The 27,987-nt window shown below is 39.6% G+C and overlaps 1 protein-coding gene across 1 annotated transcript in view; it reads left to right on the plus strand.

Moving 5' to 3' along the window:
- The first annotated feature begins 336 nt into the window (after positions 1-336).
- The window catches only part of LOC134571360 (tyrosine-protein phosphatase non-receptor type substrate 1-like), a 206,940-nt gene continuing 179,289 nt past the window's right edge, over positions 337-27,987 (plus strand). Inside the window, exons 1-6 of the mRNA XM_063429562.1 lie at positions 337-399; positions 3,274-3,328; positions 5,391-5,720; positions 6,217-6,522; positions 9,961-10,266; positions 13,942-13,992. Of these exons, the coding sequence (XP_063285632.1) occupies positions 337-399; positions 3,274-3,328; positions 5,391-5,720; positions 6,217-6,522; positions 9,961-10,266; positions 13,942-13,992 (1,111 nt within the window). The remainder of the gene's footprint in view (positions 400-3,273; positions 3,329-5,390; positions 5,721-6,216; positions 6,523-9,960; positions 10,267-13,941; positions 13,993-27,987) is intronic.

Consider the following 27,987-nt stretch of genomic DNA (forward strand, 5'->3'; position numbering starts at 1 on the left):
ACAAAGATGTATACACTGACACATGTATGTACACATATAAGCACACTAACACATACATAGATATACACACTGACACATACACACTGACACATACACACTGACATATACATACACAGATGCACACACGTCATAATTGTAATAGTTTCAGTCACTCTCCAGATGACATACAGTGACAAACGCCATTTTCCCGGGACGTTCACCACGAACTCCTGGAGAATTGTGGAAGCTGGCCTCCTGCCCACCGACTATGGTCCAGGTGCCTGAGACTAAGGGGAACAAATGCTCATTGAGAGCTAGCGGAGCACCCCGTATTTCAGCCGCAGGAGCTCCGGAAAGATGACCATCAAAAGCACACTTCGTCCTGGAACTATTTTGGGCACAGGACCAATTTGCCGATTTGTATGTCCCCTATTAAAGTGCCGTGGTGCCTGACAGGGCCCTGTTCAGCAATGCCCATCAGATGACCCTAAGTGCATGGCCCACCTGAAGGGCCCCCAAAGCGTGCAGGCCCTGGTACAGGAGCACCATCATTAGTTCCGCTGCTGCACGTATACATATTGTTGGGCAGCACATGAAAAGTATACAGTATGTCGAATTCAGAAGAAGGTGTATGACAAAATATTATGTGTCCTTGAAAACATGGCATACACCAAAAGTTAAAAGGTGCACAAAAAGAGCGAACAGCAAGATGTTTCTGAATACAGAAGGAAATATACAAATTCAACTCATCAAAAAAACAACTGCACAAAAAGTAGCGTGCACTAACCAAAACAATTCCGCGGGAGAAGTAGTCCTTTTTCAATTTTTTTTCAATTATTATTTTTTTTTTTTTTAAGGAAAAGTAAAACGGTAAAAGAAAACAGAATGTCCAATCTCAGTTCTACCCAAGACACACCACACACAAACAATGCAGAACAGGAGCAGAGAGACTATTCGACTTTGTGTATCCCATGTGAAAGCCGAAAAGAAAGTCTCACCACCAAAATGGGAAGAACAAGCTCTCAAAAACTATGTATGAATATCCCCTCCAGCAGGCTGAATCTATCAAGTATAATAAGTTTGAAGAACCCTATATCTTCTGAATCCCAGAGGTAATATTAAATAACCGGTTACTCATAACATTTCGTAACCCAATTCACACACGCAGTGACAGAGCAATTCACAAATCTCCAGCAATGGGTTAATATTCCACCCCGTGCGTCCATAATCCAGACATCAGGGAAATAAATGCAGGCAGCATTCAATATCCCTAAAGTATAGCTGTAGTCTTGTAGTTATCTAGTAGAACCAGAAAAGGTAAAAATGTGTCTCACTCTACGCGCTCAACCTGCAGAAAGTTTAATAATAAAATAATACGATTTGCTTAAAGGGACACTATAGTCACCTGAACAACTTTAGCTTAATGAAGCAGTTTTGGCGTATAGAACATGCCCCTGCAGCCTCACTGCTCAATCCTCTGCCATTTAGGAGTTAAATCCCTTTGTTTATGAATCCTAGTTACACCTCCCTGCATGTGACTTGCACAGCCTTCCATAAACACTTCCTGTAAAGAGAGCCCTATTTAGGCTTTCTTTATTGCAAGTTCTGTTTAATTAAGATTTTCTTATCCCCTGCTATGTTAATAGCTTGCTAGACCCTGCAAGAGCCTCCTGTGTGTGATTAAAGTTCAATTTAGAGATTGAGATACAATTATTTAAGGTAAATTACATCTGTTTAAAAGTGAAACCATTTTTTTTTCATGCAGGCTCTGTCAATCATAGCCAGGGGAGGTGTGGCTAGGGCTGCATAAACAGAAACAAAGTGATTTAACTCCTAAATGACAGTGAATTGAGCAGTGAAATTGCAGGGGAATGATCTATACACTAAAACTGCTTTATTTAGCTAAAGTAATTTAGGTGACTATAGTATTACTATGCTAATTAGAATCCGAATTGGTATTGATTTCACAAGGCAGGAAGGCGTTAAATATGCCTGCACTGTACATCTGTCTCTCTTGCTGTTTGCAATCACAGGTGATTCATTGGGTTTGGTGTAGTTATTACTGTAACACTGCTCCCCGCCTCTTGCCAACATGCATTCATTTCATTGCTCCACTCCCTAGCCTGAGCTAACAAGCATGAGGTTTGAATGTTGCAGTCACAGTAATAGTAAATAAATACACACCAATTAACTTATTCATCAAAATATCTATTTTTTTTATTTAATACATTCAATAATACACCTTGGAGAATGGCCGTGAACCTTTATTACGGATTTCATAATTTCCATTCACAAAATAACCATACCAATAATAATAATAAACCATAACTTTAAACCAAACCAATATATTAACCATAACCACTTCCCAAGGCTCCGCACCCTTCAAAGCCAGGAGCCATAAATATATCTTAAACCAAATCCACCCTCCTCTGATGACCAGGAGGGCGACTTATATCCCATAACAAGATCATGACATTTTTTTTTAATTCTAATTAAAAAGAGGGGAGGGTGGGCGCAGCAGTACAAATACTTTAATACCGCCAACCTTCGTGATTTGTCTGGCACAAGCTGAGGTCATTAATTTTGGCGCCTTTAAAATTATACCCCTGAATTTCCCTCCACTGTGGTCCTCGTGCGGCCAACTACCAATCAGGGCTCTTGCCCTGGCAGCGAGCTTACCGCTCTTCTAGCCGCACAAGCTGCCCTGCAGTTAACCCTAGCTCTGCTGTTAACACCCAGTGCGAGCGCTATACTTACCCACCAACTTCTCTCCATCAAACCTCATGAGGCTGCTCCTTATGCAGTCCGCGTGCCTGACATTAAAGTTGTATTGCTGACCAGAATATTCCTTTAAACTTTTACAAAATAAGTAAATAGAAATCATTGGCTTTATCCCATGGGATTGACTATTATTATCATCCCTAAACTACCTTTTTACTGAGCTGTTTGCAAAATCAGTACATTGCGACAGTTGACAAAGCATGTTCTGACTATTATTTTTAGTTATATAACTTAGTCACGTTGTTTATTTTTTTTTATTTTTTAAGATGTATATTTTTGTTTAATAAAATAATACAATCTATACACAGTGTATAATAAACTTGGACAGCTGTGATATTTCATTCACATCCTTAACCCCTTAAGGACCAAACTTCTGGAATAAAAGGAAATCATGACATGTCACACGTCATGTGTCCTTAAGGGGTTAATGATTAACATTTCTCCTCAGTCTGGGCAGGATGAGTATTAACAAAAGTGAAAGTAAAGTGTAACTCTTGTTAATGTTTCATTTAGATAATGGATGGAGTACTGGAAGGATTGTTTTTATCCCTTCTCTTTCCACAGTCAGGTCGGTTAATTTAATGTTATTTTATGATTCGCATTGTGCAGTGCATCCTATAGGGTGGGTATAGGGCTTGCTAAATTTCTCTAGAGACAAAACCAAAAGTTAGGAGCAAGGACACATTTCCATTTTTAGAAAATACAGGGTAACGTTGACATAGAACCTCAAGTTTTAGCTCCTAAGCAATGTTAATCAGAGGTGGTCAGTATATTTTGTTGGTACTGTAACTCACTGATTAACACTTGTGGGCGATCAGTAGGAAGGGGGTGGGAGCTGCACTCTGCTTAGCCGTGCTCTGCTTGTATTTAAATAGCCCTGCTTTAACCCCTTCAGGATGGAGTCAATAGTACACGTTCTGAGCAAAATGTATACAAAAACTGGAATTTGCGCTAAATGTCTGTTCAACCGTAATTCACCTCTTTCATATTAAATGCACCCACCCTTATTATATATCATTTTATTCAGGGGAAACAGGGCTTTCATTTAATATCAAATATTTAACTATGAAACATAATTTAATATGAAAAAAAGTGGAGAAAATACGATTTTCTTTATTTTTTTAGTTCTACATGACATTTTAACTGTCAATGTCATAATACTGTTTGCTTTTACTGCAATAAAATACACATATTTGTATTCAGCAAAGTCTCACGTGTAAAACAGTACCCCCTATGTACAGGTTTTATGGTGTTTTGGGAAGTTACAGGGTCAAATATAGCACGTTATATTTGAAATTGAAATTCGACAGATTGGTTACGTTGCCTTTGAGACTGTATAGTAGCCCAGGAATAAAATTTACACCCATAATGGCATACCATTTACGATAGTAGACAACCCAAGGTATTGCAAATGGGGTATGTCCAGTCTTTTTTAGTAGCCATTTGGTCACAAACACTGGCCAAAGTTAGCGGTAATATTTGTTTGTGTGTGAAAAATGCAAAAAACGCCAATTTTGGCCAGTGTTTGTGACTAAGTGGCTACTAAAAAAGACTGGACATACCCCATTTGCAAATGGTACTATTGCAAATGGTATGCCATCATAGGGGTAATTTTCATTCTTGGGCTGCCATAGGGTCTCAAAGGCAATGTAACCAATCTGGCAAATATTAATGTGAAAAAATGAACACAAGCCTTATATTTGACGCTGTAACTTTTGAAAACACCATAAAACCTGTACATGAGGGGTACTGTTGTACTCGGGAGACTTCGCTGAACACAAATATTTGTGTTTCAAAACAGTAAAAAGTATCGCAGCAATAATATCGTCCGTGTAAGTGCTGTTTGTGCATGAAAAATGCAAAAAACTTCACTTTTACTGGCGATATCATCGTTGTAATACATTTTACTGTTTTGAAACACTAATATTTGTGTTCAGCGAAGTCGCCCAAGTAAAACAGTACCCCCCATGTACAGGTTTTATGGTGTCTTGGAAAGTTATAGGGTTAAATATAGTGCTAGCAAATTAAATTCCCTATACTTTCTGCATGGGTTATCAGGCAGGTCCCGCTAATTGTAATTAATTAAGATACCTAATTATGTAAAAATATTACATAAATATATATGTAGAATTAATATATGTATATATATATATATACATACATATGTGTGTATATATATATATATATATATATACATATATATATATATATATATATGTATATAAATCCACCAAGAAAGGCGGCTCTCCGGATTTAAAACAAACATTTATTAATACGATTTAAAAATGACGACCAACGTTTCGGTCTCGACTTGGTTTTTCTTTGGATTTAGAAGAGTAATAATAGTTGCTGGTTCCTCCATAGATATCAGTGTTGTACTTGTGCATGCGCGAGAGCACAACATTAATGTGGGCTCCTTGTGGATGAAGCACCAGGAACTGGAGAAAGAAAAGATAATGTCAGCTCCTGCGTGGTGCAGTATATATCTCACCTGCACTGCAACCTTTAGAGACATCATACCAAGGCGCAATGTCAACATCGGAGGTCTTAAAAGCTGGTTTAAAAAGTTTTTGACATCATGTATTAATCGTTTATATTTATGTTTAACTATTACTTTGTATATTTTGCAGTTGCTGCTCTGGAGCTGAATGTTCCCTCAAGTCATCGAGCTGGAATGGGATCTGACACCCTGATTCCCTGCACGTTCACTGTGGATAAACCTCCTGTGGATCCCAGATTCTTTGCCGTACATTGGTACCATCAGGGAAAGGAGATCCTGAGTTATGATGATATTGTGACATCTAACAATCCTGCATTTTCTGTAGATACAACCAAAGCTCTAAATGGGGACGCCTCTCTGTCTATTTCTGGAGTAAGAGTATCTGATGTTGGAATCTATACGTGTTCCATACTTTACAGTCCAGAAAGAAAGGAAAAGGAAGTTAGCTTCTTAGTTTACGGTAAGAGTACATGTATGTAACCTATTATGGAACACTATAGAGTACATATCTGTGACCTATAACAGCACACTAGGGTGATATTTTTTTTTCAACACCACAAGCCTTAGGTATATACATATATGACTAGAGTCCAAGGAATACAACATTTCTAAGTACTCCAAATAATACTATACCAATACATTGTATAGTTATTTAGAAGTTCATCCTTTTGCTCCCTGGAGACTCCAAAAGGGAAAACAAACTATAGTAGTTATTGTTCAAGTCACTCAAGATTAACCAGAAAAGAAAAACTATTTAATAGAAATGTGTACTGAGGAGGAAGTGAGAGAAAAAATAGAACTAGATAAAATTCCACAAAACAATGCCTCCCAACTTTTTGTAAAGCCAGGTTGAGGTGGAAGGGGATGTGCCAGTATCATTTCAGTGTGATATAATTACACAGTATGTAAACAGAAAGTCAGATATATAATAAAAATCTTATTGTATTCCATTTCAGCTCCTCCAGAGATCACTATCACCGGGAGAATTGCTGTTATAAATAAGGAGAGTATTCTGAGCAGCTCCATCACCGGATTCTACCCTGTGGACATCGACATTAAATGGTCCAAGGATGGGGAGATCCTCAATAATTATACCATATCAGTCCCTCAGAGGAATCCAGATGACACGTATAGCGTGAACAGCACAGTAACCATAATACCCACCGAGGAGGACAAAATCCGGACCTTCTCCTGCAGAGTCCAACATGAATCTCTCTCTGGATTTCTTCACAAAAATTTTCAACTGGAATATAAAATGAAAGGTAGACGGTATTCAGTAAGCAATAATTACGAATATATACAATCTACTACATAACCACTAACAAAATGTTACAAATGACAACTTTATATACTCTTACTATCGCCAGGACACGTTTTTTTTTTTTTTGTTTTTTTTAATTCTTTATTTATTATAAGGTTTCAATATCACATGTAACAGTAACAGTATCCAACATAAACCCATATGAGTACATCCAGGCAGGTATAAAAACATATAGTTTGCGTAAAAGTACAACAGCAAGAAAAACACGGCCTTTTACGCTGGATATGATAGTTGCACAACCGCCACGAAGGACCACACAGGTTCAGGGTGCTCCACCTTAATTTTTGATAAATGTAAAATAGAGAAAAAGAGAAAGAAAGAAAGAAAGAAAGAGATATGACTGGTCCCATCGCATGATTCGTGCTGGCCAGGATAATATGGTCACGGCTTCTGTTGAGCCATGTTTTACTAAGGTATACCTCCCCGCTCCATCCCTAAACAGAAGGCCTCAATGGATGTTTCGTCAAACCATGTTAATCCCCAGGCGTTAGTAGCTCTCTGGAAACAGGGTAAAGAATGTGCCGACAGATAGTAGGGGATAGAGGAACCAGTCAGAGTCAATAGGGGAAAAATAGTGATAGAAAGTAGTAAAGAGAGAGAGTGAAATAGGGAGAGGGACTAAGGAGGGGTCTAGGAGGGGGGAGGGAAAGGGGGGGTCAGGACACGTTTTGACGCTACAAATAGGGCTTCATCAGCTGGTTGATCAATAGTAAGAGTAAGTATCTCATCCTGCTAATATACCCCCTTAATAGGGTGATAATTGAGTCCAGGTTTGAAAATGCGTGCCTTCTTCCACTGTGCCGGGAGTGCGCTGCATTTCAAACCTTGTTTCCATATGTAATCCTGTCCTCATTTTTGTCTAGGGTGCGCTGAACGTCAAGATTCTTTTCTGAACGATCCTCGGGCGAAGTGATTGCTTTCGTGCGCTTCCGCTGTCTCCTCACTTCCGGCTCGTCCTTTAGATGTCATCTTGGAAATCCTCATACGTATCAGCCATATATGCATTCTATATCGGCGTCTGTCTTTTTTATCACTTTCCGTAAAAGCTTTATTGTAATTAATTTGTCCTTCTCCCTTCTGACTTTATATTATACATCTGAAATAGTGCTCAATGCATATAAAACCAAAGGGTTGAAGGAGGAGAATAACGGTTACTTAAATATGTATGTAAATGTAAAATGTATGTAGAAATAATCCATACTTTAAAATCAAATTGAAATCCCTTTAAAACATGATAATAATCATATATCGAGGGTAGAATTTAATATCCCCTATAGCTTCAAGTTAAAAAGTGACACATTTCAAAATCCTAATTAAGACCATAAGGAATAAGGGAGTTTAATTTACAGAATTTATGGAAAGAGAAAAAAAAAAAAGACAGACGCCCATACGGAACTCAGATATGGTCGACACACATGATGATTTCCAGGATGACATCTAAAGGAAGAGCTGGAAGTGAGGAGACAGCGGATGCTCACGAAAGCAATCACCACGTCAGAGGATCGTTCAGAAAGGAGTATACTATGTTAAAACCCTATATACAGTATCTCACAAAAGTGATTACACCACTCACATTTTTGTAAATATTTTATTATATAAGAAATGACAATCTGCTACAATGTAGAGTAGTAAGTGTACAGCCTGTATTACCGTGTAAATTTGCTGTCCCCTCAAAATAATTAACACACAGCCATTAATGTCTAAACCGTTGGCATCAATCTTCACAAGAATACACGTGCCTTTAGAGCTCACACACCCCAAAACATCAGTAATCCACCACCATGCTTCACAGTGGGGATGGTATTCTTTTCATGGTATACCTTGTGGATCAAACATAGCGCTTATGGTTGTGATGATAAAGCTCTATTTTGGTCTCGTCACTCCAAATTACAGTGTGCCAGAAGTTGTGAGACAAGTCAAGGTGTTATCGGGCATTTTGCAACCTGACTTTTTTGTGGCATTCGCGCAGTAAAGACTTCTTCTTGGCAACTCAACCATGCAGCTCATTTTTGTTCAAGTATTGTCATATTGTGCTTCTTGAAACATCCACACCATCTTTTTCCAGAGCAGCCTGTATTTCTCCTGAGATTACCTGTGGGTTTTTCTTTATATCCCGAAAAAGGCAGTTGTGACTGAAATCATTCTTGGTCTACCTAAACTTGGCCTGGTATCAAGAGGTCTCAGTGTCCCCATGTCTGTCAGTCTCCCAGTGTCCCTGTATCTCCCAGTGTCCTCAAGTTTCTCAGTGTCTCCAGGTCTCTTAGCATCCCTTTGTCTCCCAGTGTCCCCAAGTGCCTCAGTGCCCCCATATGTCAGTGTATCCAGATCTATGAGATGCTGTAACTTCCTATTCCAGCCTCTCTCCACACCCAGGGACACCTACTGGTCAGTGGCGGTAATGCAGAGTAATCTACAGTATGTAAGGAGAAAAATATCGTCATTTGTATTGTCGTTATTACTGCAATATCGGCACTTGCCAGGTAGCTTCAAATATAAGCTGTGCAGGTAAAATATGGGCAGGTTGCAACCCTAAGAGTAGTATGTAAAAAAATAAATAAATCCGGCCCTGATTGCCTCCATGAAATTCTCTAAAATATCTACTTACACTCGATTCAATATTTTTTATTATCAATGTTATTGAGATGTCCCTAACTTTTTCTTTTAGCTTGTGATCTGTTTTCTCCACATATTATATGTTGCAAGTACAGGATAAGAATTAAACAACTTATTTCATGTTACAATTAGTTAACAATGACATTCTTTATGTGTTGCACCTAATAAACATAAATCTATCACTAATATTTACATAATTACAAGGATTGCAAGGATTTACTCCACACTTGTAACTACCTAAGTACTTCAACCACTAAGTTTGACTTTCCCATTCACTCACACACATTACTGTGTGACAACTTCTGACCTTTCTAGACTCAAATCTAATTCCAAATTGTAAGGAGGGCTTCGACTTCTCATCCGCATGAAGATCAGGTAAATTATTCACCAATATATATCTAATTGCTCCAAATCAAAACGATATACCTTGTTTGTCCACTAGTGGTGGACCACCTCTGTGTGAATAGCTTTTCAGCACGTAACAGGTCTGAACACTCATTATTGGGCACTATAGTAAAACTCCTCTCTCTCATCCCTTCAGGAGAGCCCCATCTGAAAAAAGGCCAGACCACCTCGGTCCTGTATGCGAGCAGCCATGTGTTGCATTGTTTATACAATGTTTTAAGTTATTGTCTTTGATTGACACTCTGAAAGCTTTAAGGTAGCAAATATAAGAGATTTTTCAACATTAGTGTTCCTGAGGTTTTTTTTTTTTTTTTTAACAATAAGTGGAATAAATTAGTTTTCATCTTTTATTCCATTTCAGCTCCTCTGGAGGTCACTATCACTGGGAGAAAAGCTGTTCTAAATAAGGAGAGTATTCTGAGCAGCTCCGTCACCGGATTCTACCCTGTGGACATCGACATTAAATGGTTCAGGAATGGCGAGATATTAAATAATTATACCATAACCGTCCCTCAGAGGAATCCTGACGGCACGTACAGTGTGAACACTACAGTAACCATAATACCCACCGAGGAGGACAAAGACCGTAACTTTTCCTGCAGGGTCCAACATGAGTCTCTCTCTGAACCTCTATACAAATACTTCAAGCTGGATTATGGCAGTAAAGGTAACCAGTGTATATGCTCTATTTTATTTGAGGTATGATATGTATATATTTATTTATTATACGGTATACATTGTTCCATTGTTAACCACAAATCCTGTGAAGCCATAAAACCTGCTGTTCACACAATAAGCTCACTTTAGCAGTGCTCTCAATACTACAAGGAATCCAGCGTGGACATATGCTAATGAGTGCAACAAAGAACCACATTTTTGCCTAATTTCTTCTGCTTTATATATTCCTTGGAGTTTGGATCTGCTGTTTGCAACAGCTTTGAAACTCAGGAACAGGTGCAATGCCAGTGAACCACTCCTGGACAGCTGTTTTGTTGTTAATGTAACTCATCAGCATGGTGTTGGTTACTGGCCTGTATATATACATATATCTTTTTATTTGGAGGAAGTGCAATAATTGTCCTGTTTGATGACAGGGTGAGGTGTTTCACATAAATGAGAGAACAATAAAATGTTAGAGTAAAGCACATTATAGTTTTATCCTAAAGAGGACGGTCACTTCACTCTAATTGTCCCCTGTTTTTAACAGATAAAATAATGAAATAGTGCAACAATAAAAAGCAAAAACACATAATTGTATATCAGTCCAAAAATAAATCCAATAAATAGCTTGGGATCGGTGATAGTTATAACGTGTTAACCTTTTTTTTTAATTCATATAAAAACTTTTAATCTGACGTCTCAATCCAGTTCAGTCCTGGCACAACCAAGGCACACCATGCACTGGATGAGGAGAAATGTATCAAAGTGGTCTGTTTAAAAAAAAAAAAAATGGTCCTTAAAACTGGGCAATCACCATGGAAACCAATGGAACTAGCAAGCCCATTCTATTTGTGACTCATTCCATTTACATTTTTACAATAAAGAACAGGCCTTATGACAATGATTGACAGCTTTTTTTTTTTTAAATTCTTTATTTTTGCGTGCACAAGACTTATACATGGTGCAACGTATGCATCGTTTGAGAGGGTAACAGGCTTTAACATTGGGTAAATAATGCATTCGATAAGTTTTAGCACAAATTTTTTTTTTGGTTAGTATAACATGCGTAAGATCCTAGGTAGAGGTTGGGGTCGTATAGGGGTTTAGTCGTGCAATTCATCTGCGGGTGCAGTACCTAGGTCATGGGTCAGTGTCGGATGCGTGACCCTATAAGTGTTAGAAAGTAGTTGCGTGGAGGTGCGTAGTGGTGCTAGGGCCCGTGTGGGTGCACTGGGTGTCGTTTTGTCGGTCAGGTAGTCTGGTGAGTGGTACAGGTGCTCGTTTCTACTTTCTGAAGTGGCCTGGTCGTCTAGTTCCACTGAAGACCACTCGTGAGAGGTGGTGGCCCTAACCTAGGGGCTGTCGGGGGGGTAGGTTTTGGCTTAGGCTATGGCTTGTGGTCTGGTGATGAGGCATCGCGCCAGCGTCCTCACCGGCTATCTCCTCTAACTTGCGGTAAACGGGTAGTAACGTAAACTTCAGCATTGTATTGCGGGGAAGGTGGGGAGAATACAGGTTGTGTTAGGCAAGGCATATGGGTATTGCCGTTGAGCGGGCAGGGGTAAGAGACCTCTCTCCCCCTGTCCATCAGGTGGCTTGCGTGTCCATTCTCTGTCCTCTTGGCACAAACGTTTCCGAGACATCTGGATTCCAGACGTGGGGAGTGCCCAGGTTGGGCAAGTTTTGTAGGCACAATTTTGCAAGCAGTGTAGGGGCCTCAGTCCCTGAGGTGAGTTTATGGGTGGTCCCCTGGTGGGTGATGAGCAAGGAGCGAGGGCTTCCCCGTCTATATGGTATCCCCGCTGTGCGTAGGTGGCCGGTTAGTTCTGTCAGCGACTTCCTCCACTGGAGGGTGGCCTTGGATAAGTCCTGATAAAAAGTCAGTTGGGCTTCCTCGAAGTCAAGCGGGGTCTTACCCCTGATTGCGCTCATGATGTGCCCCTTGTCTTGGGGTAGGATGCAACGGATGATGACGTCTCCGGCCAGCGTTGCGGCGGCTCTGGGAGGCGTGGGTAGGCGGTAAATCCCTGCAAAGGCGAGTTTCTTTGTTACTGCAGTAGGGAGTAATGATTGTGTGAGTCGCCTCACGTAATGTGGTAGATCCTCTTTGCTCACTGATGCCGGGATGCCTCTAATTTTGATGTGGTTGCGCCGGTTTTTATCCTCCTGCGCCGCCACTTGTATTGCTAAGTGTTGCTGGTCGTGTTGTAGTTGGTGGAGCGAGTCTTGTAGCGTAGAGATTTCTCCCTGTATTGTTTTGACTTGGTTTTCAGTGGTTGTCACTTTTTCTGTGATCTGTTGCATGCTCGTTTTGAGCGCTGGTAAGTCTGCTGCCAGCAGGCGTTGTATATCCTGCAGCATAGTTTGCATCTGCTGCAGGTTCTGCTTGGTGGCTGGGTCTGCTGTTCCCTGTGGGGGTATGGATTTAGTGGTTGTGATCTGTATGGGCTGTAGGGTTCTCTGAGTGTCCCCCTGAGTGGTTTGTGCAGGTGAGGTGTCTGCCTGTGGGGGGTCTGAGCCCTGGTCGGGCGCCATTTTGGCTGGGGTTTGTTTCTGGAGCAGTGCCCCTATATCAGGCTGTGCTGTGGCAGTACCTTGGTGTGGTCTTTGTGATCTGTGCCCCATCTCCTCATGGGATTGGTCGGGGTCCTGTAGATGATCGTCGCTTGGGTCTCCCAGGCTCTCTCCGCCCCACAAGTACTCCAGGCCGCGGTAGTTTGGCGTGTAGTAGGCCCGGATTTTCGTTTTGGGCTTTGCCTGCCTCGGATTGTACCTAAATGGCATCGGGTGGTGCAGAATGATCTCCCCCAGGCAATGCAAGTATTTATTTGCGTGGATGGCATGTAGTTTCGGTGATGTTTGACGGATTCAGTTTGATTCGCACAGAGCTGCTAGAAATGGCGTCCATCTCGCTCCGCCGGTAAGCCCCGCCATGATTGACAGCTTTTAATGGCCCTATCACTGTCTGGGTTCTTTGCATGTTTGGTGACTATCTCAGTGACTATCTCAGCCAGTCTTCTCCTTCTCAATTTGAATTATATTGACATTGCTAATTCAGAAGTGTATCAACAGCAGTAAGGGGAGTGAAGAGTGTTGTCTTGGATTCCTACCGTTTGCCAAGCCAATCAAAAACAATTTGACACCATGATGGGGAATATCTCAAGTGGCCTGATATCATCATAATGCAAAACAAAAACTAACTGCATATTATTCTCTGTTTCTATCTCTATATAAACTAACACAAATAAAGATATCACATATTTCTTGCTACAGGTCAAACAGATACAATGTTGCTGATTTTAATTTCTGTTGGGCTTCTGATACTGATTCTGATACTGGTATTTGTAGCATATAAATTCCGGATGTGCAGTAAGTATGCTTTACTCATTCTAAATACTAAAATTAGTTTTATACTTTTTGTGTTTCAAACAGTTTAATTTTCCTAGTAAAGAAATATTGATGTAAAGTTTTAAACTAAAAAAAGCTTTATAAAATGTCTGAGAATTATTCAAACAGAAATCAGCCTTTAGTAAGTAGCGTCCGGTGAGTCTGACACTTTGTAACCAGGATTGTAACATTCCCTCCTGAATAGAAAGTTATTGAAAAGGAAACACCTGAGTCATAAAAAAATTATAAAAATCATCTTTGTTTTTCTGCTATTTTAATACATTTAATTTTGCAGGACAAACAAACAACAACAACCCATCCTCAGATGAAAACATACTCCTTTTGGGTAAGGTGTAACTTATAAACTTAGAAAATAAATCATAGGAACATTCCTAATTTTCATAGAAACATAGAATGTGACGGAAGATAAGAACCATTCGGCCCATCTAGTCTGCCCAATTTTCTAAATACTATTAGTCCCTGGCCTTATCTTATAGTTAGGATAGCCTATGCCTATCCCACGCATGCTTAAACTCCTTTACTGTGTTAACCTCTACCACTTCAGCTGGAGGGCTATTCCATGCATCCACTACCCTCTCAGTAAAGTAATACTTCCCGATATTATTTTTAAACCTTTGTCCCTCTAATTTAAGACTATGTCCTCTTGTTGTGGTAGTTTTTCTTTGTTTAAATATAGTCTCCTCCTTTACTGTGTTGATTCCCTTTATGTATTTAAATGTTTCTATCATATCCCCCCTGTCTCGTCTTTCCTCCAAGCTATACATGTTAAGATCCTTTAACCTTTCCTGGTAAGTTTTATCCTGCAATCCATGAACCAGTTTAGTAGCCCTTCTCTGAATATCCTTCTGAAGATACGGTCTCCAGTACTGCGTACAATACTCCAAGTGAGGTCTCACCAGTGTTCTGTACAATGGCGTGAGCACTTCCCTCTTTCTACTGCTAATACCTCTCCCTATACAACCAAGCATTCTGCTAGCATTTCCTGCTGCTCTATTACATTGTCTGCCTACCTTTAAGTCATCAGAAATAATCACCCCTAAATCCCTGTCCTCAGATGTTGAGGTTAGGACTCTATCAAATATTCTGTACTCTGCCCTTGGGTTTTTACGTCCAAGATGCATTATCTTGCACTTATCCACATTAAATGCCAGTTGCCACAACTCTGACCATTTTTCTAGTTTACCTAAATCATTTTCCATTTGGCTTATCCCTCCTGGAACATCAACCCTGTTACATATCTTAGTATCATCAGCAAAAAGACATACTTTACCATCAAGACCTTCTGCAATATCACTACACATTTCACAATATTGGAATCCAAATTTAAAGATTGCAGTTTATATGTTAAAAAAACAAAAAGAAAAAAGTGATCCATTATGATGTAAGACATAAGAACAAAATAAATTAAACATCCCTTCTGATACCCACTATGTTAACACAAGAGGTGAGGGTAAAGAAATGTTTATATTTATCGGAGTACGCTCAGAGATACATATCTAATGGTAAGTCAATTTATTTTGGACCAAACTCTAATTCATCAAATTTGGGCTTTCTAAACCCCAAAAACTCAAATTATGGACTAAACGAACCATGCGATGCTGAACATGTTCGTGAACATGGAGCAAAAATAGAGATAATTGATAGGAAAAAAGAGGATTGAAGGCTGGAGGACAGTCACAAAATATTGATTTTATTCACCAAATGGCGTGAAAACGCACCTATCAGTGTATTACATAATATAATTATATTATGTATATATTTTGTATCAATCTGATTTGCCGATTTTCATGCATTTTGGTTTGTTCTTCTGTTTTGGTTCCCAAACCGACATTCTACCATATTCCCGGTGTTCTAAGAAAAATTTCCAGGTGCGGAAAAAATGATTCAACAGAACCAAAATTTCTCGTTGTGCGAATATATATAAATGTAATGATAAGTGATCTTATACCTTGAATATTAATGAATTACTTGATGTAGAACACAAATACAGGCAGTAACTCCTCACTCACATTGACTTTACTAGCTGTGACTCGACTCCTCTCACCATTGTCCTTGCACGTCAGGCTCCTATAGGGTCATTTCCTGCTCTGGCAGTGTCTCACCCCGCACAGCCCCATGTGTGCTCAGCACTGTGTCTCGATAGAACATGGAGCGTGGCACTTTACTGTGGTCCTTTAATTCTCTTTTAATTCTTTTGTGCATCAGGACAAAGTTTCTCCTGGGAAATCTATTCATGCTTTGATTATTTAAATGAAATTATGTTTTTACCCAATTACAGGGACTCCCCCACATGTTGAAAAAATTACAGTATTTGATCAATTAACTTTGTACCAGGAGGTGAAGCTGGAGTGTAAGATCTCTCGATATGATAAGGCAAATAAGCCATCTGTGACCTGGTATAAACAGGAGGAAGGGGATCTCCAAGCAGTTACATTAAATCCCAGTGAGATTTATGATATCCCGGACCTCAGACATGAGATACAGGAGGATAACACGTACAGCTGTGCAGCATGTCTGCTTATCAGCCAATCACTGAGCTCAGAGCAACCGATAGAATTCATCTGCAGAGTGGACCATACCAGCCTGGAGCAACCAATAGAGAGACGGACTGAACCATTACATGTGAAAGGTGAGTCCAATCCAGTACTCAGACTGTGTATTACATATTCTTCCTACTTCAGCTGCGAGCAGAATGGTTATAAAACCAATGAACTAAAGTGGTATCTATTGTGCTGAGATATAAAAGTAATATCCAGGGACTATAACAAGTCAATAAATAATAAATGCAAATATAACTCAATGCGTGAGATTTATCAAAAGTGACCTGGAAAGTATACTATACTTTCGGTCTCCAATCTCTTTATCCCTTCATTTATTAAATTGTTGATTTTTCATGCAAAAAGAACATTTCAGAACAGACCATCAAATTTAATAACAGAGATGTAAAATAAACATTTTGCTTTTGGCAGAAAGAAAGGACAGAAACATTGTCTATCGTGGCGAGATAAAAAAACAAACAAACAAACAAACAGGGCCACACTTTCAAAAATGGCAATTAGATCGAAAAAATAAGAAATAGATAATAAATAATGAAAACGTTACTTGCATATTATCCTATGTACATTTATAGAACTATTTTTAGTATCACTCCATTGGCCATTGAAGTGTAAGCTCACCTGCCACGTCAAGGCAAAACCTCTTATGGGAGTCCTACAATAACAATTCACCTTACTGCTTTCAGCTAGAATTTAAAATCTCTAATAAGACAGAAACGAGTATTTTTATGAAGTCTTGCAAATCAGCTCAAATACATAGGACAACAACAAAAAAAAGTTACCTGAGCTCTATCCAACACCCTACCAGGAGGTGCGTAGGGATTTAGGTACAGATAATCTGTTATTCTATTTTGTTCAATGTTTATGGGCTGGTGTATACTGTAGCCATTGCTGCCGCCCAGAAGGAGTGGGAGCTTGATAATTTTCACTGAAAACGATAGCTTAAAAAAAAGGTGCAAATCTGTATGCAGCACTCGGATTGCAAAATTACTGAATTGGAAAAAAAATCTCCAAGTCATCAATGCTTCCACTTCAGCCACTTTGGCCTGTATTTGAAATTCCACTTGCATTCTCTTTTAATTTTGGACAACTGACACTTTATTTGACTCCCCCCCCCCCCCTCCACCTTTAAAATATAATAAACACCCACAATTATTTGAGCAGTGTTTGTGTTTTTTTTCCTAAATGTAAGCATGTAGGAGTATGGAGTATGCCAAGTGCTCCAGGTACTCCCATTAATGGTCCTAATTACCCCCCATAAAAAATACCCTACTTACATCTTCATCCTAATAATAGTGAGGGGGACCAATAAACTAAATACCTGTAAAATAAAAAATGAATACTTACCATTAGATGTCTTCTTCCATCTTTTTTTTCTTCAGCCCCAAAAAATGTGAAATAACTATTAAGATAAAAATTAGTGCTCTGATAGGTAAATCTTGAGACTTACCTTTATCTTCAAACAAAAAAAAATGCTCCTCCAAAAAAATTACATACATTTGATATGGCTGAAAGACCAAAATTACAAAAAGAAACAAATGTATCTGTCTATACTATATATTACAATTTATAATGCCCTTTAGGCCAGGGGTTCCCAATAATTTTTTTTGACATAGTGTGTCAACATCGTGGAACCCTCATCCTTCACCCCCCCCCCCCTACGAAAATAAAAGAGCGCCATGTTTTTGTATGTGCCGGTGTGTGTCAAGGTGTGTATATATGTGCTTGTATGTGCCAGTGTGTGTATCTGTGTGTGTGTGTATCTGACAGGGTTCTGCAGAACACCAATTTGGAAACGCTGCTTTAGGCATATTCCAGACCTGTGATCTTTGTTTTGAAAATCAGGAAAAATGCCAAGAAGGTGACAAACTAGTTTCTAAGCTCACTGTTCAAATGATTAAAATGTTCTCTTTTTGTTTAATCATGACAGCTAGATCTGCACAAATGGTTGCAGAAGATCCAGCAAATAGGCCCTCTGAATCTGCACAAAGACCACCAGTACCAGCTGGAGGAGCTCAAAACATGGGGTCCGTCCTAAAGTAAAATCAATAGAACAAAGATTAGAGAAAACACAAGACAGTACTCCTGAAGTTAAATTTCAGAGAAAAACAGGCCAACATGTATCAGTTAAAAATGGCCATCCCAAGGAAAAGCAAAGACAGCAGGCACCTTCGAGTCAAAAGGTGGTGGATGAGAAAGAAGTAATTGATCAAAATTCATTGAGTGAAGACGTGGCAGAATGTGGAATAGAGACAACAAATAAATTTATCAAAATAGAACCGGTACCAGAGACTGTAGCAAATGGCACTAAATCAGAAACTGTTGAACAAAGAGAACCAGAATCTAGGAATGAGAAGGAAGCCAACCCTGGGACAGAGAAACCAAATAGTGATCCCAGACAGATACACAGTGACTCAGTAACAGAGACACCAACAGAGCTTACAAAACCAGAATCTCTAGAGGAGCAAAGAGAACCAGAATCTAGGAATGAAAAGGAAGCAGTCATTGGAACAGAGAAAGATTCTAGGCAGATACACAGAGATTTACTAACAGAGACACCAACAGAGTTTATAAAACCAGAGCCTCAAGAAGAAGAACAAAAAGAACCAGGATCTAGTAATGATTAAGAAGCAGATCCTGAAACAGAGAATCCAAATTTTGTCTCCCGGGTCCCCAATGGTGAACAGTGTTGTGCTCTTTCTTCCGCCTATGTGGGGAGAGGAGCCAGGCTCACCGCTAGATTGCGGCTATATAAGGTATAACATTTCTGGAATTGCTGGTCTCGGAACCCAGTTACATCATTAAGGACAATAAAAGATTGGTTGATAGGAAAAAATGCAAAACGGAGTGCAAACAAGCCACAACAAGGAATCACTCCCAAATCCCAATAATATAAAAAACAGGTGTAGTATAGAAATGGATATATACAAAAATTGGCACTACATACAGGATTACGATTACTGTCTCCATCTACAACATTCTCTTGGATTGGCTTATACTACCGAACTGGTGCCCTAAGGTATCATTGGCAGACTCTCTCTAAGGGGACTTAGCCCATTGGTGGCTGAAACGCTTTATTTGCACATGAAGTTTTACTTCTTTATGTGCCATTTCCTTTGTGAGTGTGTGTTTTTACGGTTTGGATTTGAATATGTGTTATCATTAAATACTTCACCATATGTGCTCTCTTATGATCTTTTACATGCTACCATCTGAATCCTGAGTGGTAACTATATATTTCACACATTTGTGATAGTGGCACCCATTTTTGTATATATCCTTTTCTATACTACACCTGTTTTTACATCATTAAGGATCATGTGACCTATGTTTAAGGAAGTAAGCCGAAAAGGACAAAAGAAGTCACTTGACTGGAGTTTCAGATCAGTGATCTTCTGGTCACATAATACCAGGAGCTAAAAGTTCTTGAACAAGTATAATGAGAAATCCACGTAACAGGAGTAGAGCCGAGCTGATTGTTAACCACTGGGACTTGGAGGGTTTTTTGATTTTCATGTTTGTTTGCCACTTTTTTTTATCCAAAACAAAAACTTACAGCAGGATAAAAGAAGAAGCCCTGGAGGAAGTCCAAGTAGGACAAAACACGTAGGGAAAGAAGGATTCAGTGTTGTTTCGTGATGTTGCATTACATACTATTTTGCTTTTTATGGAAGTTATGTACAATAAATTGAGTTTTTATCTGTTTATATTGGCATCCTGCACTATTACATCTGTTTTATTGTAGCACAGTGGCACTTTCAAGCCAGAAAGGAATGTATATACCAGAAGGGGTTTCTGAAAGAGTTACATTCAAGGCACTTTTAATACTTTTGCGAGTGCTATTAACCCCTTGTTGATATATTAGTTGTGTTACAGAATTACACTGTGTATATTATTATGTTCCTTTAGTGAGCTGTATCTCCATTTTTCTGTCTATTTCCTTCGATCAATTACAGGATTTCTGGGATAAAGTATCGATTAATTTATTTTTCACACAGGGTCATGTGATACAGTTTTATACTCTATTGGTTGCTTTCGATTTTTATTATTCAATGTTTTTGTACATTATTTGCACATCTCAAGAACATTGTGCCAAAGATTATTTGAGCTTAAAAGTTGTTGCCAGTGGTGGCTGGTAAAGTTTTAAGATGGTGGGTTGTCAGGCTCCTCCCCCAGAATGTTACTCCTCCCTATACAGTACTAGGGTTGCCACCTTTCTTGAAGAAAAATACCAGCCATACTTATTTGCATAATTAATTATGCATGTGCAACATTACAAGATGTACATCACAAGGAGTGACAAAAAAATTCTAAAAAAACTACTTACAGTTTGATTCTGCTGTTTAGAGTGATTGCTCCCACTGTCTCCCTGTCAGTCTCACAGTTCAGTGACTTCATGTCTCCTAGTGTCTACATGTCTCCTAGTGTCTCTCTTAGTGTTTTAGTGTCCCCTTGTCTTCAAGTGTCCTCTAGTGTCTTAGTATCCCTATAACTCCCAGTGTCCTCTAGTGTCTCAGTGGTGTACCCATGTCTCCCAGTGTCCCCATATCTCTCAATATCGCCTAGTTTCTCAGTGTCCCCATGTCTCCCAGTTTTCACATGTCTCAGTGTCTGTGTACCCATGTCTTCCAGTGTCCACTAATGTCCCCTCTGTGTACCCATGTTTTCCAGTTTCCACATGCCTCAATGATTCAGTGTCTCAGTGTCCCCATGTCTCCCCTAGTGTCTCAGTGTCCCAGAGAGTCTCAGTGTCCCCATATCTCCCCTAACGTCCCCATGTTTTCCCATGGCTGTGCTTCCCAGGATCCCCCAGTGTCCCCATGTCTTTCAGAAACCCCCTGTGTCCCCATGTCTCTATGTTCCCCAGTGTCCTCATGTCTGAGTCCCCTAGTGTCCCTATGTCTTCCAGTGTCCCCTAGTGTCTCAGCGTCCCCATGTCTGTTTTCCCTATTGTCCCAATGACTGTGTGTCTCCCAGGATCCCCCAGTGTCCACATTTCTTCCTTAGTGTCCCCATGTCTCCCATAGTGTCCCCCTGTCTCTCTGTGCCCTAGTGTCCCCATGTATCTGTGTCCCCCAGTGTCCCACTGTCTCTGTGTCCCCAAGTCTCTATGTCCTCATGTATCTGTCCCCCAGTGTCATCATGTCTGTGTCCCCCAATGTCCCAATGTTTCTGTGTACCCATGTCTGTTTCCCCCAGTGTCCCCATGTCTCTGTGTCCCCATGTCTCTGTCCCCATGTCTATTTGTCCCCCAGTGTCCTCATGTCTCTGTGTCCCCCAGGGTCCCCATGTCTGTGTCCCAATGTCTGTGTCCCTCATTGTCCCCATGTCTCTGTTTGCCCCAGTGTCCCTATGTCTCCATGTCCCCCAGCATCCCCCTATCTCTGTGTCCCCCAGTGTCCCCATATCCCTGTGTCCCCCTGTCTCTGTGTCCCCATGTCTCTGTGCCCCCCAGTACTCGTACAATACAGAGAGCTGAGCATAATACAGAGATACTTACACAATACAGAAAGCTGAGCATAATACAAATATATCCATACAATACAGAGAGCTGAGAATAATACATAGCTATTTATACAATACAGAGAGCTGAGCATAATACAAAAAATATATAAAATACAGAGAGCTGAGCATAATACAGAGATACTCATACAATACAGAGAGTTGAACATAATACAGAGATACACATACAATACAGAGAGCTGAGCATAATACAGATACACTCATACAATGCAGAGAGCAGAACATAATACAAAGATACTCATACAATACAGAGAGCTGAGCATAATACAGAGATGATCATACAATACAGATAGTTGAGCACAATACAGAGACAATCTAGGCACAACATAAAGATATCTTTAAAATACATAGAGCTGACTACAATACAGAGATAACCATATCACAAACTGAGCAAAGAAAAAAATATAGATATAATTCACAGAGCTGGGTACAATACACATATATCTATACAATACACAAGCTGGGTACAATACAAATATATCTATACAATACACAGAGCTGGGTACAATACAAAGATATATATACAATAGGGACACTAATAGGGTGAGGCCGTGATGCAAATGGTGGAGGGTTATCAAGATTTTGGCTAATTCCAATTAAAATAAATAATGTTCGAGATTTCACATACAGTGAATTTATATAAGCCAACATATAAAACAAATATTCTTGTTTACCCTTGCATGCTCCCTTCATAGAAACTCAATACATGAAATAAATGTAGTTTGTTCAAATTTAAATAAGTGATTTTACTAAAAATATAAAGATGCATTATTTTTACAAAAACACTAAGTAAAACAAAGCAATCAAAACAAATGGAAAAACACAAAACACGTTTAAATAAAATAATAACAACCTGGAAAGATGGAATGTTCTGTGGTAGGAGTAATAGATCTAAAAAGAATCTAGACCATACATAGCGTAATACAGTAAGATGTAATAAGTAAACCATTTAATATGAGGTAGAGCACTCACAAACATATGTGAATATCAGGCTCATCACCCTTCCAGGGGTATATAGAGACGAAAAATCTGATGTATAAACGATTCCTTGAAGTGAAGAAAAGGTTTGGCGATAGTGAAATAAAATTCCAAAGAAGTAATATTTATTGTAATGCATTTACAGAATAGTAGTAGATAAAATACACATCTCCACTAAAAGTGGTATCAAATAGCTGAGTTCCTTGCAATGTATAATCCAAAAGGACCAGCAAAGTGTCCTTTTGCTGGAATGTATAATGCCAATGCTACCAATAGGTATTGGGACCCTTAGTAATATCAGGGCTTCATTGGATCTTATATATTAATGGCTCTAAAGCAAAACATACAAAAGGGGGGAGTGGGCTTCCTTGCCTTGTTTTGTTTGCTGCTTGAAAAGAAATGGGGAAAAAAATAGAGCAATTTTAATTTTAGATGGAGATTGGTATAATACTTGAAATGTCTGTACAAATAAAACTTCTACAGTTTTTCTGTCATATATAACCAGTTAACTCTATAGAAAGGTTCTCTTTCAGGGTTTAGTGCAAGGAACAAACTCCCAGATTTTTTTTTTTTGGGGGGGGGGGGGGTTATTTGGAGGACAAATGAATATGCTTTTTAATAAATTTAACTCATCTGTCTGATGTAGCATCTACCATATAGTGTGATTGATTTTGTGTAGCTAATTGCCAGCACTGATTGCTTTGTTGCAGTTTACCTGTATTTAGTCCTAGACAGATTATTTTAGATACATTTTTTTTATTTTCCATCTCTGCTGTAGGATTTAGCTATATTTACATACTTTACCTTCAGTTAATACTAGAGTTGTTTATTATGCATTTTGAAGGATTCAACTGTTTGTCTTTTACATTTCAAGATACGTCAATTATTGATATGTGTACCTATATATTCCAGAAGAAACATCAAACATTAAGGTTTGCACTCAAGGAATAATTATCTTCTATGAATTAAATGATTAAAGGTTACATTTAATTGTTTTTCCCTCTATCATTTCACCTATCAATATGTTACCTTGGGTGTTGCCTCCATAATTTAGGTGGTGGGTCAATTAATTTACTATACTATATGTGTGCAGTTCTTATGTAGTTTTCATAATATTTACGGAGGCTCCCACAAACTTGTGGGATCCTCCATAGACATCTGTGTTGTATTCAGTGTTGTAGAGCACTGATGTTGGCTAATGGCAGAGGAAGGAGAAGCTGAAGAAAGATGATGATGATGGTGCCCTCAGGGAAAGCATCAGATAAGTACCCCAGACTAAAGCACATTAAGCATCAATGTCAACATGAAATCTTTGCAAAATATACAAAGACCACTTTAAAAAATTTTTACATCATGAATTGAATGTACATATCTATACTAACTCAAATAAAATAAGACTCCAGCACTTGACAAAGATAAAGGACAAGGAATGTGCGGGAACATATCCGAAGATTAACATTGTTGTTGCCTATGCCAAAAGCCCAATTCCTGTTAATTTAATTCCAATTAATCACCAGTACCACAAAGAAAATAAGACTCCAGCACTTGACCAAAACAGTGTAAGGGTGGTTTACTCAGCCATTCAAAAGGGTAGGCAATGTTTTGACACTATACATGTCCTTACCAAGCCTGGCTGCCTGATAATGACACATATGGTGTCGTAAAGGTGCCTACTCTTTTAAATGGCTGAATGTGACGAACTACACTTCGCCCCTGGCTTTTGGAGAGGCCTGCTTAAGACTTCCAGGAAATTCCTGAAACTCTGAACCGTTCTGGGTGATTTTTGGATATGTTATTCACCCAGATCAGGGCTGTCAGGGGATGTGACGTTTGTGGGGACATGTTGTATTTTGGGATACTTTTTGGGGTTTGTAAAAATGTATGTTTTCTTCTGCTAAAGTTAATTGAGTTAGTCCATTGTATTTGTTAATTGTATCACAGGCAGAGGGGAGGGTTTGTGTACAGTAACTGGGGGTGTTTAAATGTAAAACTCTGTTTTTATTGGATTGTGCATTTCGTGTCCTGTGCCCCACAACATCCACGAAGGCGGTAACCATGTGGGGAAATACTGTATAAAAGAAGCAGCTGTACCATTAAACCTTCAGCTCTATCTAACCCGCAACTCGCAGCCTCGACTCGTGTTTGGAGAGGACAGCTAAAATCCCTACAGGGATTGCTATGCTCTTCATACTCCCTTGAATAATCACTAAGCACTCGTAAGAGCTTGTTCCTGTTCCTGCTTCGCTCTCTGAAGGAAGAGAGGTTTACCCACTGGAGCCTGGAGCCTTGTCGTAGGTCCAGGGTGGGTGGGAGACGGCGAGACCCCAACCAAGCTGTGGCAGTTCGTGGGGTCTATGGTGCTTATGGTGTCTGGTGCGGTGCTGATGGTCCTTGGTAAGCACTAGAAGCAGCCATTTACGGTCCAACCCTCAGCTAACCTGGGGCAACCGGAACACTGAATAAACCATCATTACATCATGTTTGCTAAGTGCTGGAGTCTTGTTTTTGTTTTGGTGTACTGGTGATCAATTGGAACAGGAATTGGGGCTTCCGGCACAGGCAATAAAAATTGGAAACTTCGGTTGTGTGCCCCCACATTCATTGTCCTTTACCTATATTTACTTTTAAATTGCATCTTTTGCAGTTAGTGCTCTGGAGCTGAATGTTCCCTCAAGCCATTGAGCTAGAATGGGATCTGACACCCCGATTTCCTGTATGTTCACTGTGTATAAACTTAATGTGGATCCCAAATTCTTTGTTGTAACTTGGAACTTTCAGGGAAAGGAGATTTTATGCTATGGTCACAGAATGACATCCAACAATCCTGCATTTGCTATGGATATAAACAGAGCACTAAAAGGAGGACACCTCTCTGTCTATTACCGGGGTAAGAGTATCTGATAGTGGATCTATAAGTGTTCCATACTTTATAGTCCAGAAAGGAAGGAGAAGGAAGTCAGTTTGTTTGTGCAAGGTAAGAATACAGGTATGTGTAACCTATAATGAAACACCGGGGGTAATATTATTTATTAATTATGTGCCAACATATTTTGCATTGTCATACACAGTGTAATTTGCAAAACATATATTTCTTCCTTCTTCTAGTAAAAAAAAAATTGTTTTAGTTTGTAGTTGCTATATATATATATATGTGTGTGTGTGTGTGTGTGTGTGTGTCACTCAGCATATAACACAGTCAGATATTAAAGATTTTGTATTCAGATTTATTCATCATGAATACAGTTAGTTAAGAGTTGAGGTTGAGAATAGTCTTACTGCTTCAATGATGGTAAATTGTAGATTATGCTAGCTTTAGTGTACCTATAATCTTAATTTTATTAATGACAGGAGGTGAGTATTTGCTTAAGTCTCTCTTTACTAGAACTCCACAGCAGCACAGAAAAAACAACCAATCAGAAAAAAAGTTAGGTACTATAAAACTCCCCTCCCCATGCATCATTTCCTCTTTCAAGCTGCGACAAAACAGAATAAAAGGCAGAGAACATCATGGGGAAGAAACTAAGTCCTAGATACGATGAATATAACGATGTCCACCATCCGAGAGTAACCGTCAAACTAGATAGTGTTGATGGACTGTAAACTGAAACGAGAGAAAAACAGAATCGAACAGGTTGATTATCCAATGAAATGTACTCAGAATAAACATGTAGGTACCCAATGTAGCAACCAAAATGAACCTTAATATGTAGATATCCCAACCCTACTTATGAAAAGAAACACAGACATAATGAACAAGCGACAGGTATCAGAGACAACAAACAGAGTTGCATACGTACCTGATAATCTAAACTATAACATTAAACAAGGGAGGGACAAGAATGGGTGGGAAATACTCACCTCCTGTCATTAATAAAATTAAGATTATAGGTACACTAAAGCTAGCATAATCTACAATTTTATAACATGACAGGAGGCTTCGTATTTGCTGTTTCAACGCTCAATTCACCAATCCAACGCTGTTTGTGTCGCTGGTATCTATTGCAGGAAATATCAGAGTAATCCTAATTGGACATTCCAAGTTCGATAATTGACAGTAGACGGATAAAAGAAAATGCCAGCCGACGAAGCATCTCAATTACGGAAAAAAGTACCATCCGCTGGTAAATCCATTGTATGTGGTTGCGACTTGTTTCCTAGCAGCCGGTCCATGAGCTGGCAAGCTGACCTATCAGTCATCTTCCTGTAGTTTTAATATCAAAGGTCAAGTTCGGACTTGGGGACGCGAGAAGAAACTGTCACCGTCTCAACTCATGATCCGTAAGGCGGTTCCTCCGATCGTGCCAGGGATATTCGGCGATGCGGTCTTGCAGGTAGATCTCCAATTTCAAAGAATGCGCCCAAGTCCACTACCAAAATCGTATTAGAAACCGAGGAGGAACTTTCGTTCCTTCCTGTCCTACCCGGTGATATGTCTCATCCGAGAATAATTTCATAATGCAGGCAAGAGCGTGGCCAAACTAGCCGTATTCTAAGTGATTCTAAGATTCCAAATGGACTGAGTAAACCTTGGACGCAGTAGAGAAAGACTCCAAAGGACGTCCATTCAGGGTTCCGAACTGAACTTGTGTGGAAGGACGGTGGTCGACTATACTGGGAATAGCGAATCCTGGAAACCTGCAAAGGAAGGGAAAAGCCAACCGGAACGCAGATTTCCATCCAGCAATGCCCTCGTCAAAGAGTGAAAGATGTCTGTAGGAGTCGGGGTACACCAGGTACCTCCGTAAAGTCTCATAGATCCCCTCGACGGTAGTTGAAAAAAAGGGGGTAGCGCGAATCCAAAAACAGATGGCTCCCGTGAGGGATGAATAGAGTATAGACGAAGGGTCCTCCATCTCCGAACCATGTTCACCAGGTATGCGCTCCGATTTTATCCCAAGATCGTAAAGACCGGAGAAGTCAAGACAAACGAGGATTCCTGATTTACCATATGACCCATACGTACGGTTTTACCTTCAGACCGGGCAATAGTCCTTCCTTAATGTTGTTACCCGAGCAAGGCGGTGCCTGTTTGCTCCATGAAGGTCTCCGTATCTCCCGACATCTTGACATGGGGGAAACTTTCTGCTCAGTTTGCTAGTAATGGTCTGGATATCTAAAACAGAAAGCAAACTCTGTATTATATGGTGCCGAATATGCCAAAAACCTGCACTCTCAAAATACCGGAGGACCATCCGTTAGTGTACCATCTCCAGGAGTGTGTGTAAATAAATGGGAGACTCCCCCCGTTATACCTCTGAGTATTT

Source organism: Pelobates fuscus, chromosome 8 (assembly GCF_036172605.1).
Source record: "Pelobates fuscus isolate aPelFus1 chromosome 8, aPelFus1.pri, whole genome shotgun sequence".
In the NCBI taxonomy this organism is placed as follows: domain Eukaryota; kingdom Metazoa; phylum Chordata; class Amphibia; order Anura; family Pelobatidae; genus Pelobates; species Pelobates fuscus.